This window comes from Ruditapes philippinarum, unplaced genomic scaffold, assembly GCF_026571515.1.
Source record: "Ruditapes philippinarum isolate M1 unplaced genomic scaffold, ASM2657151v2 ctg2506_1_1_1_1, whole genome shotgun sequence".
Classification (NCBI taxonomy): domain Eukaryota; kingdom Metazoa; phylum Mollusca; class Bivalvia; order Venerida; family Veneridae; genus Ruditapes; species Ruditapes philippinarum.
In genome coordinates this window covers 54879-73077 of record NW_026857650.1, presented here as the reverse complement: position 1 = coordinate 73077, position 18199 = coordinate 54879, and the positions used below count along the sequence as shown (strand labels likewise).

The 18199-nt window shown below is 30.7% G+C and overlaps 1 protein-coding gene across 1 annotated transcript; it reads right to left on the bottom strand.

The window, feature by feature from the left end:
• Positions 1–12233: 12233 nt before the first annotated feature.
• LOC132750500 (zinc finger protein 862-like) lies at positions 12234–15508 on the bottom strand. The gene is made up of 3 exons (XM_060740498.1): positions 15061–15508; positions 12708–14694; positions 12234–12417 (listed from the first exon to the last, which is right to left on the bottom strand). Exons 2-3 carry the CDS (start codon positions 14681–14683, stop codon positions 12234–12236), a joined length of 2160 nt encoding a protein of 719 aa, XP_060596481.1. The 5' UTR covers positions 14684–14694; positions 15061–15508.
• Between the last annotated feature and the right edge of the window lie 2691 nt (positions 15509–18199).

The following is an 18199-nucleotide window of genomic DNA, read 5'->3' as shown; positions in this document are numbered from 1 at the left end:
TATTTCATATTAAAAATATTAAAAATGTATAAAATAGTTCCTGAGGTATACAATGACATCTCTTAATCTTGTCGTATTTTCGAGGACTGTTGATGTCTGCATGCATCAAGATGATATCTAAATTCGATAAAACATACTTTTAGAATTGAGTGAATAACCAATCGTAAATGCAAAAGCCGTGTGTATAAAAACATGTTGGGTATGTAACGTGTTATGAGTAAAGATTCGAATTTTAAATTATTGTTCTTATGCCAGACCTATCTTTTTGTTGTTGAGACAAACATGATTGATAATATTATAACAGTTTTACTTAATATATAATATACACATTGCAACACTACCTGAATATCCACCAGACTGGCTTATGTTTTTATCTAAACAATTTTTCCCATATATTCCTGACCTTTGTCCCTGTTGCATCAATCATTTTTCCGGGTTATCATACGATATTTTGTTGCCAGCTATTTGTGTTCTTAATTAACTTGATATGACACGTGTGCACTCGATGATTTTATATAAACAGGCACATTTGTTGAATTTATATCCCCCGCCGAGTACTTGTTATTACTAACACACCAGCTGCAGACATAATACTTTATTAACATATTTATTTGCCATAAAGCTTTGTTGAAATCAATACAGCAGTTGCAAAGAAATAGCAATATTACTCTATATGCATACTACATAGCTAATCAAGTAATCAATGGCCATAACTCTGTAATGAAGGGTCTTGTCTTAACAAGGCAACAATATGTACATTTCTTCTTGGTATTAATGGTTCCCAAATGGTTTAGTTGAATTCCAGCCAGTAGTTGCAGAGAGTAAGCGCTGAAACGATTATTGCTCTATATGCATACTGCATAACTAATCAAGGGACAAAACTCTGATTTAAAGGGTCTGACCGGAGCAAGTCGACGACAAGCTCCCTTCCAGAAAATCAAACCAAAAATGACATCGGAACGAGCTTAAAAAAATAGCAGACAGCTAAAAAGACCGGAAAAATCGAATGAGGAAATTGTGCGTGGAATTGAGTATGAGTAATTCGCAAATTTGATCATACTTCAGTAAAACCAAACCTTTCATTGCTCAATGTGAGCCTTCGACAAAATAAATAAATAAATGAATAGAAATAATAAAAAATAAAAGAATCCTAGATCTCTAAAAAACAAGTATTGCTCTATAAGCATACTGCATAATTAATCAATGGCCATAAGTCTGAGTTTAAGTGTCTGTTCGGAATAAGTCAGCGATAATTCTCTTGATATTGATGATTCCCATAAAGTTTCGTTTAATATCAGCCGGAAGTTGCAGAGAAGAGAAACGGAAACGATTATTGCTCTATATGCAAACTGCATAACTAATCAAGGGCCATAACTCTGAGTTAAACGGTCTGAACAGAGCAAGCCGACGATAAGCGCATATCCTCTTGATATTGATGATTCCCATAAAAATTCGTTGAATTCAAGCCAGTAGGTGCAGAGAAGAACCGCGGAACGAGTATTGCTCAATATGCGCCATAACCCTAAGTTAAAGTGTCTGAACGGAACAAGGCGACCATATGCGCATCTCCTCTTGGTATTGAATGCTCCCATTAAGCTTCGTTGCATTCAAGCCAGTAGTTGCATAGATGAAGCGCAGAAACGATTATTGATCTATATGCATTCTGCATAACACATCAAGGGCCAACACTCTGAGTTAAAGGATCTGACAGGACCAAGCTCACGATATGCACATATCCTCTTAATATTGATGATTTCCATAAAGTTTTGATGAATTCCAGCCAGTAGTTGCAGAGACGTAGCGCTAAACACTAACACCTGGTTAATTTTAAAGGATTAGATGTTGAAACATCTTTGTAAACAGCAGAAATGACTGAATGATTAGTAAAATGTACAATGTTCATTAAATGCCTTATTTCAAATTATATAAAATAAAAAGAACGTCTGTTCATCTTTTAATACACATAGCTTACCAGAACTAAAACAATAATATCATGTCGTAATAGTTGCATCAGTGTGAACCTTTTAACACGCACCATGCATAAGGTCACTCACTTCAGTATTTGATATAGCTATTCATATAGTAAATTACATTTCAATTAAAGTGGTTCAAATTTGTTTATAAAAGCATTATATCATTAAATTGCAATATCTTCTTTCATTGTAAGATATACATGCTCTTATCTTTTAGAATTCAGTACTTGAAGGCTCCATGAAAACCGACGAATGAACAAATTTACGGATGTTCCTATATGCACAATTTCACCATTCACTTTTTTAATCTTGAATTCTGCTTATGCTCGTGCTATGGTGCTAAGGGCAAAGGTAACGGCAACTTGCATTTTCCAATACAGTCCATGCACAGGCTTAACTGGAAAACTTCAAATTTTGCCGATTTTGGAATTCCGTTTTTCTATGTATGATCTTGTTTTAATACCCTGGCCAGAGGAATTAAAAATGTTACGCTTTTTAAACCTTATATAAAAAGATAAAGACATGATCATTGTTGATTTGATCGTCATTTTGATATGATTATATTATTGTTTGACAGGGAACAATTCTTCGGAACAGAATTTAATGAATTAATTAAGTTAACATGCATTTACTACACCAGGGGAATTCAGGACAACGCCTTCACATTCACAACAGATACAATCATACATACATAATCGTATGTTCCATTTAAAAGAGTTCATGTAACTTCATTTTTTAATATTGTGAATCTAAAAATTTAACAGACAAAAATAAAGATATTACATTTAGGAAAAAGTGTACAAATAAATTGTTTCTCTTATCGTAAATATGAGATATTCATTCCATGACTATAACACCTAACGAGTAAAGCATTGTTATCAAGCATTTATATGCATGCAACAGAAAAGTGAAATAAAAGTAATGAATATATGCCTTTTCCCTCGGACTTGTCATCAATATTGTACTGATGATAAGCTTTCGATGAGTAAGACCTTTCCAATTCTTGCGAGTTTTAAAAGAGCCAGTAATTTTAAATAATAAATGTTCAAATATCATTAGTCGACCATCTTGTCTGTAATCTAAGACATTTTTGAAAACTGGATGACCATCTAAGTCTTGAAATTTTCTATAAAAATTAATCAAATATTTTGGTTTTGCTACGTTTACTGTTTTTTGAAACTGACAAGGTGAATGACTAAATGAATTATTAACTTTATAGAAATGTGTCACAAGCGTTTGAATTCTTGAATTATATTATAATTGCGTTTGTTCATTTTTTCTATTTTTGTGTTCTTAAGTTCGGGACAATACAAGCAAATACAAGTTGATATGCAGGCGTTGTTAATCGACAATTATTGACATGTTAAATTACAAAAGAATGTATTAAAACAGTCCTGTGACACATGTTGTTATATTGCATGTTATTCGATACATGCCAGAAGTAGAGCAACCAGTTGTGAAGGCAACACTTACTATCGATATAATTATTCTGACAATGACTTGCTTTCTTGTAACAATTCTCAATATCAAAAAGCAGCGTTAGGTGTTAATGTTTGATTGAAGGAAACATTCCAACATGACTGCTGATGTTTGCCTTGTGGTGTATATCTTGATTTATTACTTGCTTCACTTTTGTGAAGGTAATGCGTCTGCATATTTGCATCTTAGCACATTCCTTTTCATCTTTTTGACACATAATTGATCACTATGAGTTTTGCTGCATTTGTTACTGTAACTCTGCACTGATATTTGAATTCATGGCTGCCGACACAGTTCATCTCAATGTGATAGAAGATGGATTAATCCTAACGTGTCGAATCAAATTCGATATTACTGTTGGCATGTCTTTGGATGTTGTTCAACGTAATTTATTTCATTTATTAACACATTTTGTTTTGGCTTACATTACGAACGATATTTTGATTTCAGAAAAAGTACAAGTGGAAGAGAGTAATACGTCTTAATAAAATTCCCTTTGAAACGTCAGGTAATAAATTAATATGTCCGCTTTGAATCGTGCTCTTAAGGGAGCACACTATGAATATAATATTGTGTTATTCTAAAAGAATGATATTCATGGCACTTATTTGTTTAGTTTTCAATTTCATATTTTTACTGTTTAGACTTTTAATCTTAAAAACGAAATGGTAAATTTAACATGTTGAGGATAACTTATTGGTAAAAGGTATATTTTATTGAGATAGCGTGATTATTCCACATAATTTATATTACCAATGTCAGTTAGTATAATAAGAGTTGTTTTCGTCGAACATTTATAAACAGGCAAAATTTTCAGTTTTTAGTTTTGAATTTTTATTCATTATTTTGTTAATGTCGTCAAAACGAATACACTAAACAGTGATAGGAACACAATTTTTTCCTTATATAGAATAATATGGTGGTTTCCTAAATTGACCCTCGAGGGTCAGGTTAGAGCCTTAAGATTTACAATTGTTGTCACAGTGAACTCTGGAAACGTTAAAGGACATGTCAAATGAATGACATAGACTTGTTTCGATCAAACAAAATGTACAATATCAGTTATTGTAATTTCAAGGATTTGTTCAAGTCACATTTCTTGTTTTAAAACCACTAGGTGATTCTGTCGGCGTGCAAATTTCGTACAACATGTTTAGATATATTATCGCTTCAAACCCAAATTATATAAAATTTATCCAGACATTCATGCTCGGTCTTTACAAAATGTCATTTTAGCGTGATTTGAGTACATAACATCATTTTAATATTTTTTGTCATTAATTTGTGTATCCGAGTAAAGCAAATGATCAACATTTATCAGTTTATTTTAACTGAACTTCCACTAAAGCTGTTCTAACGAATTTAAATGTATTGAATATTAAGAAACATCTGGAGTATGTAAGTATTTTCTCGTTTGCTTTAATGTTCCTAGAGTAATTAGAGAAGTTATTTAAAGTCAAACGTTCTGTCTAATATACAGAATTAATTTTGAAACTTTAATTAAACATTTCTATATTTAGATAAGAAAAATTATACTGGTAATTATTGTTCTTAAGCTTAATTAACTGCATTGATGAAGTGATATTAACGGGGCGAAGGATCGTTCTTGACATTTACTCAAGTACAGACACATATATTTTCTTATATGACATTATCTAGAGAAATCCGTTTCAAAACGTTTGCCTCATCTATTCGACAAGTCAGTACGACATTCTTGATTGATTTTGGATTGGTTTAATTATTTTGACCTTAAAAAAAGCTTTAAGCATCTTTTTTACAAATCATTAATTGGGTAATAAAGAAAAAGTATCAAAATTATTTTAATTAATGATGTAGTTCTCTATGTGTTTTGACTATTTGTATTGATGTAAATTGTTTTGAAACTTAATTTATACATATTGCATCTTCTTAACGTTATATTTTGCTGTTTCGTATAGTACCATATATATCTACCATAAATATTGAGTGTTCAATGTTTCATGTTTAGCACAGAAAATGTCTAATTATAAATTGCAAGTGCAAACTTGTCACAAACAACGACCTTCACAGACATACAGCCTCATAATACATGTAATAGAGAACATTGTAATACAAATGTATATTAAATGAAGTGAGTATAACTTAAAAGTTAATACTTAATTTTCATTTTAAAAATGTGAAATTACACATCAGCATTACTGACCATGATCTTGACGAAAGGGACTTGACCATGACACAGACAACTTCATATGTGCAACAACTCATATACAAGAAATACTTAGAAAATGCAGAAAATATGTCCCAGATAAAACTGGAGAATTTTTAAAAATAAATGCGAGTGTTTGTTGCTCGAGTAATGCTTGTTGATGAGCTCAGGTAAACCAGTCTGTAAAAAGACTTTGTATATTATGTGACTTGTCAGTGCCCCGTGTTTGATTCTGTGAAATTTAATGATTGCACCTTTGTAACGTAAAGTTAAAACGGCCATTAACATTTATCCCAAACAAAGTTCAATTCAAAGTTCCAAACAAGTTCACCTGAATATTGCCTTTTCCTTTCTTACAATTAAATAGGTTTTGTTTATATTAAATACATGTTCTGTAACAAATTTGCATTTAAGTCATAACTGTTAATTTATTCAAAATGTTTATCTACTAATCAAAGGAAATTATTTATTTTACAGTTAAAATACAGAATAAAGTGATATCAATGCATTAAGGAAAACAAAAAAATAGTTGTATTTAGTTACTCTGTCAGTATTACTATCATGATTATTTCAAAATCATATTGCTTGTCTAAATTCAATCACGTGGCCAGCAAGCAGAATCACTATCTTAATACACAGCTTATCCTTCAGGAGATCATCTCACATTTGTTTGTCACTGCAATCAGTTTCAAACATTATTTGTTAGAACCGACCCACTTGAATTGGCATCTATCAGCAGGGGATCGCCTTGTAAAAATAGTTTGTAAAATTTACTAACTTTAGTTTATGAATTTCAATTCAATATATTCTAAAGAAATTATAGAAAACAAGAAGTATCTTTAAAGAGATACTCGGTCGAAGTCAAACTTGTTAACTTGCATAAGATAAGCTACTACTACCCATGCTAACTGCAAACAGAACATTTTATTCGTCCTGAATAGTTTTATTTCCGTTCATTTTTACCCGCAATGTTTTTCCCCATTAATTGTCACCATAGATTTAAATGATATTACTTGCATTATTTGATTTTAATCAAAATGGAATTTGATTTGTATAGGAATTTATAATATAACAAAGATTTAGTAGATACTTTTCACTTATTCTACGGAAAATTTTGCAACTGTAAATTATTCGAAATTATTTCAATCGTCTTATGCCCGGTTCGAGAAGAGAATATTTGACTAGAACAGCTTAGAAGAGAAACTCAATCGAACGCAAAAATTTCAAAAAGGCGATCTGTCATATAAAATTTCATATATTTATTTAAAAGCAGTTAGAATCCTCTAGAAAATATCATAATTGTGTTTTTTTATTTATATCTTTTTTAATACTCTTCTGAAGCTCGTTTGAAGTATCAATCGTGCAGGCTATTAGTGTTAAAATGACTAATAAAAAAATTTTTTTTTTAAAGTGCTATTAAACGAAACAGAGCGAATACCGTGGAGATAACATAAGTTGTCGTTATTATAATTAAACATCAACGACCGATTAAGGAGCAATTTTGATTTTTTATTTGTAATGTTTATTCGTTGTTCTTGCTTATTTACAAATAAAATGTACCTTTTATTTAGTTTGCAAAACTCTGACCCAAAAACGAATTGTCAACACATTAAGTGTAAATAATATGAATACCATCCGGCTGCTGACAGCTAGCCTGTTAATTCTTTACCAAAAGTGAGAATTGACTGTTAAATTATTGGAAAATGTTTCCAGATATGATCTGGTTTGAGATTTTCACATGCGCTGTTTTTACAGATGGAACATGGGATATAGTTAATACGGATTTGTCTTTATATTTCAATATAACCACTAAATTTAAAGTTTTATAAATGGTTTGAATAATCCATAATGGAAATAATTTTATAAATCATTGCTTTATCGCCGCCTTGGTAAAATGTCCAGAATGATGCTGTCTCTTGGCGACTTTATAGTACCGCCCATGAACGGCTAAATTAAACAGAGCCTGCAACATTCTCAATTTTGCCGTTTTGAACTTTCTTGAAAGATTCTTACTTTCTCAATTATATAGTACAGACCTTAAATTCAATTAACGTATGTCATACACACATATTTTTATAATAAATGTAATTTTGTATATGACCTAAATGTGGATCTGCTGAAAGTCTACATTTCTGATGTTAATAGTATGTTGAAAGGATCTTTGTTTTACCATTTAAAATGAAATTAACATCAGAATTTATTAAATCGTATGAAAATACACACGTTCTATTAATTGATATAATATTGTCGGCCATTGCTCTTGTCCTTGTCAAATGTCGAATAACTGATTGTGAAGTATGATGGGAGTGTTAACAATTGCATTAGTCTACAGGTGTCGTGATTGTTTGCCTAAATATATATATTATGCTATGTCAAGTTTCTTTATAATAATAAGTATCAAATAACGCTGTATTACAAGTTATATGATATTTTATTTTGTAAAGATATTATTTGTTAATACGATAACTCTTAAACTTAAAATGCAAATTGTAGAATACACCTCTTGTACTCTTGGTATATTTTTTTTAAATTATCTGGCCTTTTTTTTATATATTCGTATAAGATAAATTATAAATGAAAAAAAGACAACGAAGATAAAAAAGTTATCACATTAAGCGATTAGTTGGCACAAAAAATATTATTAGAAAAACGCACGAACAGTCTAAGAACAACTAAGCTTTTGTAAACGTTTTAGACATCTAAGGCAAGTTGCTTAAAGCTCTGTCTGTTCCATCAACTAACACCTTTTTAAATAAACCGTTGTGTTAACTTCTGTTGCTCAAAGTTAACGCTCACTATAACTGCAACTTAAACAGCTGAATCTGTCTGTTAATTAGATAGATGCTATTGTTATTTTTTTGGCCTTCGGGATACTTGAGTCTAGCGCTTAAAAGTGTTGGGAATTGAGAACCGCTCAAGTAGGTGCTAGGAGGCGTAAGGGATGCTGAATTCTTTATTATCCCTCATGTACAGGCTCAATCTTAGCCGAGTCCGCAAATTTCAAGTATTATGCTGTTTTGAATGCTTCCGAAGGATGACCTCTTTTCCAGATATTGAACCTCCGTTAAAATTTAACATAGAGGGATCAACGATGGCTGCCATTATGTAAGTTCATGTAAGAAGAGAACAACGGTTTCCTATTCATTGAATTTACTTTAAACGACCGACACTGAAATGAAGCACCGGAATAGGTTTAGTAACTTACTTGTTAATTACATTGTAAATATACTTGAAAATGAACTTACGGTGAGTACAATTTACCAATTTTTAAGAGCTTAAATTTAGAAAGTTTACCTATTAAACTAACATGTTTATTTTACAGCATATAGCTTTGAATTATTTATTAATTGCTGCTTTTCTTTCAATGTAGCTCCAGATTATTGTGATTTTGCCATAAATTATCTTCAAAAAAAATAACACATCTCCTTAAAAGATTCAAGCTGATGAATTTTGTTTTTGTCATAAAGATCCTTTTTTCATATAATTACAAAATAAGGGGTCATTATCCAGCAATATCACATATTGTTAATTATTATATTTTATATTCAGCAATCACTACACGATAAATAAGCTGATATTGTATATATGACCGCTTTTCTTCACACACTGATTACTGTAATAATATCAAAATGTCAATCACTGTTCTTTCTCTAGGTAATTGAACAAATATGTGGATCAAATGATAGATAGAGGATTATCTAGAGAACATTTATCTTGCAATGACATTATTATAAGAAACGCGTGAGTGTATGCCGTTAATCTTAGATTTGCAGATCATTAATCACGCCGAAAGCACATTTCATATGTTTTTTGAACTCATTTTTCAATTTACCAGAGGAATGAAGCTTAAATCTTTAAAAATGCGCACGTCTTTTTTAATTTTGTATCTTCAATAGTTTGGCATAACCTTGTTTATTTTTTTAAAGAGAATGAGTTTTCATGTATATGCATCAAAGCTCAGTACAATAATTATGTCGACTTTTTTATTGAGAAATAACGTATTTATATGATTTCTTTTGTCTTTACTATTTGCATTTGCATTTGCTGAACAGTTTCCGTATTTTTGGCATACTTTTGCCCTACCTTAAATGTATGTCAGAACATATAATTTATATGTATATCTGTTTTTAAAATGTGTACCCTAATTTTAACCATTTAGATCTTATTGTTTACTATATAATATATTAAATGTTCTCTTAATTGTTGCCATGTTATTGTTATATTTAAATTTATTTATAATTTATCAATTTGGTTCAGTCGTATAATACACAAAGGATCAAACAAGCGGAATGATTGGGTAAAATAACGTTATTGTTTGTTATTATTAGCGTAGCATGACAAACGTGATGACATCAACAATATCAGAGGATATCAGTTGTCTCTTTATATGTATAACACGCAACATATGAGTGAAAACACTTATATAAACATCTAATATTTAAAGAGATATTTGATAACAAACATAACTATTTCATGTTTTTCATGTTTTTAGAAGACACATTTGTACGCGCAGTCTCAATAAGTCGGTAGAGTCATATTAGAACAACATCGAATTGCGAGTTGATATAGAAAACATTATGATATAGAAATCCCTCTTCGGTTGAATACTGTGTACAACATAATGAAGTATTCCTCTTAATTTACTGAAAGTTTACTTCCCGATACCGTGGGAAATAGGTTTCAACATCAATATTAGTATATGCATTGATCATTACATCAACTTGAGCTCCTTATAAAGTTGAAATACGAATACGAAGGTATCAAGACATTCAAGTTTCATCTTATATCAATATGACTTAGCAGAAAAGTGTTTATATTTTGCATTATCTATTTAAACTAGAAATATCTAGAGAAACTATTACTTATTTGATTCTAAAGAAATGACTTCGGGTTTTATAAGTCTCAAATATTATCATAAGTAATGTAAACGGTATATGTTGTAATCTGTTAGCTTTAAGCTTTAATATGCTATTTATAATTAATAAATAATAAAGTATTTCATTTAATATGCACTCTTTCATAACATAGTAACAGTAAGTAAGAAGACTTATTTCGAGTAGTTCCTATAACATGTTTCTAACATTTAAACTCATTAAAAAGTTTGTTCCTTTTCTAAAAACTTAAACTTATATTCTGCAATTGTCCACATCATTGAACAAAAGGATATTCCTTAGTAAACCTTAGTCACGGTGTAACGTATTGTTTGGAAGCTATCAACAGTTGCACCGTAATTTATTCCTATGTTGCCATATTTTTTCTGATTTTTCGGGAACATTTTCAAACACGCTCAGTTTACGCTTGAATACTGCGTAAGCCGATGCTATGGTGCCGTGAACGATCCCTTATTTTGTCTTGACTTGTAACGAAATGTTATTTAATAGTACAAACTTGTCCCGCTTAAATTTTAATAATTATTGTCTTATAAACACATAAATTAGTTACTGTCATTTTTTTATATTATGATGCTTAAAGCTGGAAATGCAAATACTGCAGAACAGAAATTATTTGATATTAAATCAATTGAAAGTATTTCACAATACAATGAAAAGTGATAAAATAATTAACTAGTTTTATGATGGTCAGTATTTTGTTTGTATTTTTTCTTTACATTATAAGGTCATTTACTTCTTGACATGACACAAGAATTTCACAGAAAACAAATGTGAATGATGTCTGTTATTAAATACTATACAATTATTGACTAGTGAGCCATTGAATATGATGCGATATTCACCGGCAGATGACATATTGACCGAGACGATAGCCGAGGTCAATATGACTTTCTTCCGGTGAATATCCCATCATATTCAATGGCTCACTGGTCAATAATTGTTTTATTATATAAATAGGATAAGATATTTTAAAACAAAAAACTACAAAAAGTATAACTTTTATACATGTACAAATTTTGACTACAACATGAAACAATTATCTTTTAATTAACACGTGTAATTAACAGTCTACGGTGTATGGTCATTGGATATGAGTCTCAATCTATTTTTAGACTGGGGACATCCAATTCAGCCAGTGAATATGATACTATAACCAGTGAATATGATTTTAAAAAAGTTCTCTTGACTACTGTTTAGACCAATGAGATTGCAGCGATATTTAGACCATATAATAAATTATTTTGCAATACAAAGACTTTTTTATATTATAATAAAAATCATATAATGTTATATCATTCGGTAAAAAAGAAAATCACAAAATTTACGGAGATATAAAATGAACAAAGAATCGAAATTTATCTTTGAAATTCAATGTTAAGATCTTTGCAATTATATACAGGCATCAGTGTACTTTGTTGTAAACTAAGGTTTTGCCCTGCCTTTTGTAACGTATTACTACTATTAGGACAACAGTGTGCAGAGCTCCAGATAATTTTTTGGGCCAAGGGGTTTTTACCCCTCAAAATCAAGAGTGAGGAGTAAAAATGCATATCTCAAAATCACCATGAGTAAAAATAATGATTTTAAGTCTTGAGCCTTATACAGATGGTTATTTATTCAAAATTGTTGTTTTCATATACATGTAACTGTTTTCAGTTGTATTTTAGTTGTATAATTATCAGGATAAATTTATTGATTAAAAAGTCAACACTTCGTAAGCTTCATTCTTTTTGGTTCTCTTGGTTTGTACTCCGCAGTAAGTCTCTTTTTTCGCCTTCTCTTGGTCAACCACTGCCTAGCACATTGTTCACTATCAAAATTCTCAACACTTGGTCCAAACAGGCTGACCCTCATGAGAGCCTCAAGGGAAACATCACCAAGGGAGGCCCTGGAAATATATACATAAAATAATATTTTATAAACTTAAAGACTGAAATAAAAAGCAAACTGTGATGTATTTATGTTAATTCATTACAGTAACAGTTTTATAACATACCTGTGATATTCTTTTATTTTTGAAGTTAATAGCATTTACAAATGAAATTTTAACCAGATTTGTTACATTCTTTATTGTTATATAATTACTTTCCTTTTATTATTTAACATTCTTTATTGTTATTATATTTTCCTTTTATTATTTATGATAATCATAAGAATAAAATTTGCAAATTTGTGTACCTGTATTTGCTTTTTATGCGATTTTGAGTGCTAAATGAGCGCTCACATTCAACTGATGTCACCTGCATGCATAGTGCTATTACAGCAAGTTTGGCTATGTTTGGGAACTGGTCTTTGTGCTTAAGAATTATTCGTTGGCAGAACTCAGGAAGGCTCAAATTTTTGTAACAACCTGCCATCATACCACAAACACCTGGCCATTCTTTAAGCAACTGTTCACTCTGAATTATTTTCACAACAGGCTTTACAGTCTCAACATAACCACTGATCATATTACCAGATACTGATTTTATAACTTTGTCATTACCATAATGGTCTATCAGACACTGCAGAGCAGTTTCATTGCTTTCTGGAGAGGCCATTCTTACAATAGATGGTTCCAGGACCTCGTTTAGACTCAACATTAGCTTACTATCATGTTTGGGTATTCTCCGTTTTATGTTTTTAATGAGATTACTTAAGTAATTCTGTCTTACAGTTTCAATTTGTGAATCTATATTTAGAGAATAATTTGTCAGCTCTTCATTGCCATAAAAGACCTTGTCTTCCTCATACCTAAGGTTTCCTTTCATGATTTTAAAACACTCACCATCATTAGTTTTCAAAATGTTCAACATACTCACTGTACTTTCCACAATAGCTGGTACATCACTAAACATAAGTTTTTCAGACTGCAGAGTACAACAAAGTTTTCCCAACTCCACATGAACATCACACATTAAACCAATAAGTATAGCAGTTTTATAAGAGGAAAAGTACTTGTAAAGGCCTTTAGCCTTTGTATCATTCACACCTATACTTGACAGTGTTGCCAATAGTGATCCATAACATTCATGTACTGTTTCCACTGCACGTTTCAGACCTAGCCACCTGACAGGATAAGGGGCCTTAATAGAAAGTTCAGGTTCATCTAGGAGTGTTTGCATCTGACGTAAGGTGTAAGTTCTGTTACCAGAATTGCTAAAAAAGTTAAATAGCTCACCAAATTTCACATTAAATTTTTTCATTGCATCATTGTCTTTAATTGCATCTGTAATTGATAAATTAAGTCGATGGGCTACACAATGTGTTTGTACGCAAAATGGTGCAGCTTTAGCTACCAACTGTACACCAACCCCAGTTTTTTTTCCAACCATGACACTAGCTCCGTCTGTGGCTAAGGAAACACACTTACTTGTGTTAATTTCACATTTTTCAAAATAAGTTAATAATGCAGTAACAATAGTGTGGGCACATCCATCACTTAACTCAATGTTAGCAAGAAAATCAGTGTACGGAATACCATTGTGAATATACCTTACACAAATAGAGAGACGTTTAGAAATTGATACATCAGTGGTTTCATCAATCAACATGGCAAAATATTCTGAAGATCTCAACCTTTGAATAAGGTCTTCCTTGAGTATAAGAGCTATCAGATTTTGTATTTCTGTGATGGTTGTCCAGCTTAAATTTCGGTAAGAAATGTCTGCTTTATTAATTCTTTGTAATTCAAGAATGGCATTAACTTTATCTAAAGGTAACTCTTCTTTCATTACCATATACACTGTTCTCATTAGATACACATCTGCATTGTCAATTTTACCTTTTTCCAACTTGTTCTCTGGTGCGAGTTCCATATCAAGTTTTTTGATAGATAATTTACATGCTTCAATGTGGGGATCACATTCATTATGACGGTCAAGAGTAGACTTTTGAATATTGGTTGTACCGTCCTTTGCCCATATTGTACTTGTTTTAAACTCAGAACATAATTTACATTTCAATGTCTTTTTTTCATGCATAGTAGATACAATTAACCATGGGTAATTTTGTTTCCATTTTTCTAATGTTTTGTCATTTACAGTTTCGTGTTTTTTTGATGAATTTTTAATAATAACATCACTGACTAAGTCATTCAATATACCCTTCACCAATACCAATGAGTTTGACTTCTCCGTGCTTTGAAAGAAATTAAAAATCTTCTTTTGTGACATTCTGAAGATGTCTGAAAAGAAAATGATAACTATTTTTATATGCTCTAAAAACAAATTCATTACCACTTCAGCAATAGATCTATACATGTACTGTCTGTACACATGTCTTTTTTTTACTAGGATAATTCACTTAAATTCTAAACATTTAAGACTACATTATTAAAAAAATAATATCCAAAACTTTTATGATCTAAAATTCATACATCTTAATGTCATATTTGTTTAAGAAAGAAATTATATATTTTTTGGAACGAAACTTTTAAGTACGAATCAATAACAATGAAACAGTAAATCGGCAGTGTTACGGCACTGAGCTCAAGCAAAATAGATTAGTTAAATATTAGTTTTATCAAATATTCGAAGTAAACAAAACTTACTGTAAGTGGTATTTATAACTTGTATAAATTTATTCTTTTAACAAAATCAAAATGTTGAAAACGTTCGGAGATTAGGTCATACGCAACTAAAAAATAATGTTCGAAGATTAGGTCATACGCAACTAAAAAGTTGAACACATTAAAATTTTTCATGGGCATCGGTTTTTCTTTTTTGCATCGTTGTATCATTAGTTATGGAATCTTTTATGATAATACATTCGAAAAAAAAATCAAGTATTTTTTTTTCTATAAGAAAAGAATGTCTGTCCACGCTGTGGATTTAAAAATACTTCGTATTGGGTAATTTGGGGCCGATATGTCTTGGGCCGAAACGTCTCGAAATCGTTAGCATGACCCTTCTTTACCCCCGATGAAAGTGAACTCGTCTGACCTGGATCCCGGTCGTTAATTAACATTGTATAATCACTCTCACGTCGCGTGAAAGCATCCGCGCTGGAGCTCTGAGTGTGTTTAAATGAAATACCCGATTTAAATCAATTTGTAATTTTAAAGGTCCTACAAGTGTAGAACTTACTTGAGCTTTGATACGGTTAACAGTTGGCTATGTCATTTATGACCAAGTATTTCTTGTTCTAGGAATAAAATAAAACTCAACACTATTATTACATGATTTGTACAGTGTAACCAAATGCTTTTCAGCATTTAAATAGAAGAAAAATATATATATTAAATAATCCACTTGGCCTGTTTTAGCAGTTGAACGAATATGCAACATGGTAATGTACGGCAAAAGTAATCAGTGAATTGCTATCTTTGTCCCAACGTTATAATATAGTTACTAATGCAATACCATTATAATGATTTCCTCGAGAACATTTCACAATTCAACTGGGGTAAATGATACCAAAAAACAGTCATATCAAGCAGTGATTGTGTGTATTGTCCAATGAAATTGAAAAGAGGAACTCAAAACCTTACTCAACTGAATTATCTACATTATATTTCACTTGGGGAAAATGAATTATTGTTACATTTGAGGATAACTTCATTTATTGATAAAAATGTTTTCACCACTTCATAGATTAATGTCTAGAATTTACAAAATGTCAAATAGATAATAACAAAAAATATTTTGCACTTACTAATAGGCGGCCCAAACCAATAAATGTGTTTAGACACAAACAGGAAGTATGTTAAGCTATATCTTTACCCATGATAGTTATACGTAGAAATTAAAATTATTACCCTTTACAACATAATTATGATAAAGAAATGCATGATTGCTAGTCAGAAATCTGTTTTTATATAAACAATGATAATGGAGTTTCTTGCGTGTCTGTGTGTCTGTGTGAAAGGTAGATCAATTTGTTTGTACTTTACTGAAGGGAAAGTAGACTATCTGAAATGAATAATTCTCGCCACATCTTCTCCTTGACAAAAACATTTATGTATTTCGATTACTGATTACTGTTATCAAAGTACATTTTGGCTCTCATATACTTTTATAGTATTTAAGTTGCCAAAATTGTTTCTTAGCTACATTGATTTATTTTTTTTCTCTAAACGCTGTAAACTGTTTTGTTCTTTGCGCATTTAGTTATTAGAACCAATTTAATATAGCACCGCTTGAAATATTTTTTCATACGAGTAGTTTATTAATGATGTTATTGTTCAAATATAAATAACAATCTTTTACACGTAATTTATGTTCATTCAAAAATTAGGGTTATTCATAAAAGTATAACAAGTATAAAAGTATTACACTGTGTGACTGTTTATGAAACAAAAATACTTTGTAACAATACGTGAAAGTTTTCTATGCAAAAACTCCTAAACCAGTTGTTGCAAGATACCTAGGCGAGTTTGAGCATGACATGTTTCTCTAACAAACATGGCAGCGCTTCTGGAAGCACAATATTCTTTATCGAAATCACAGTGTTGTATAAAGCATGATATATCTTTTATCAAGCTCAGCTCTTGCGCTCAGACACATCAATCATTTTTAATAGATTACCATACAATTTATTATGTTATCAGTCTGCTGTTTTATACATTTTATATAATATTGTTACACTTGGTGATTTCGTTTGAATATACAATTTAAACAGATAATTTCTTTGCTGAAAACATATAGGTTGAAACATCCTGGTAACAATATTCTATGATAAGTTTTGGATGAATAACAAAATATATATTTATCATAAAATGCAAATTCATATGCCAAAAACGCATACGATTGTCGTATTTATGTGTGTCTCCATTACCAAAATTCATTTGCGTTCTTTTGTGTTCCTTTACAAAGTAATTTAAAACAAAGCCTATAGAAAGCTTTAAAGCAGCATGTCTCCAGGTTCATGCTAATGTTCATGAAATTTTGAAAATGTATTTAAATATATAAAAGTGTGAGATAACCAAAGGGAAGCAATTTACACATTATCAGTGGCACTTGCAGACCACATGCTTACCAAAAAAGGTCAACATATGCAAAATTAACTTTTACTGCGTTATTAACGCAGTAGAAAAATATAGTAATAAATACTGAAATGTCAGTCATAAATCGCACATAACATGTTAATTATTCCTTGAATGTTTTAACTTTTCTAAAATCATATTTTTTATTTTCTCAAGTTTGCTTTAATTTAAATACTTTCGATAATCTGGCACGTAGCTCTATGACATAAATGTTTGCAATACGTTTCATGTCCAATGATAAGTGGTTATATCAAATTGATTTAACAACCACTTTTAATTTTGCTGGCAAGTTTTAGGATTCCGTGTTTTTTTTTCAATTTTTTTCAATTGCTTTCCTATATTTCAACACTGTAAAATTTTAGTTTTCGTATTTTTGACTTTCAGAATAATTATCTATACGAATTTCTAAAATCCTAACGAGGTATTATAGTTGTACTAAAACATCGTATTTAGTGCTGATTCCCATAACTATCACATAATATGATATTGAAACCCACTCGTCCGGTAAATCCTTTCTCGAACATCAATTGTATTTGTAATTAGGCATGCTTCTAACAATTTCTAAAAAGGTTATTTCCTGACACCGAGGGAAATGGTGTGATAACATCCATATAAATTCATACCTTGAAAATTACGGCAAATTGACCTCCTCATAAATTGTTAAAAACTTCAGTACAAAGGCAGGAAAGGCATTAGTTTTTCCTTT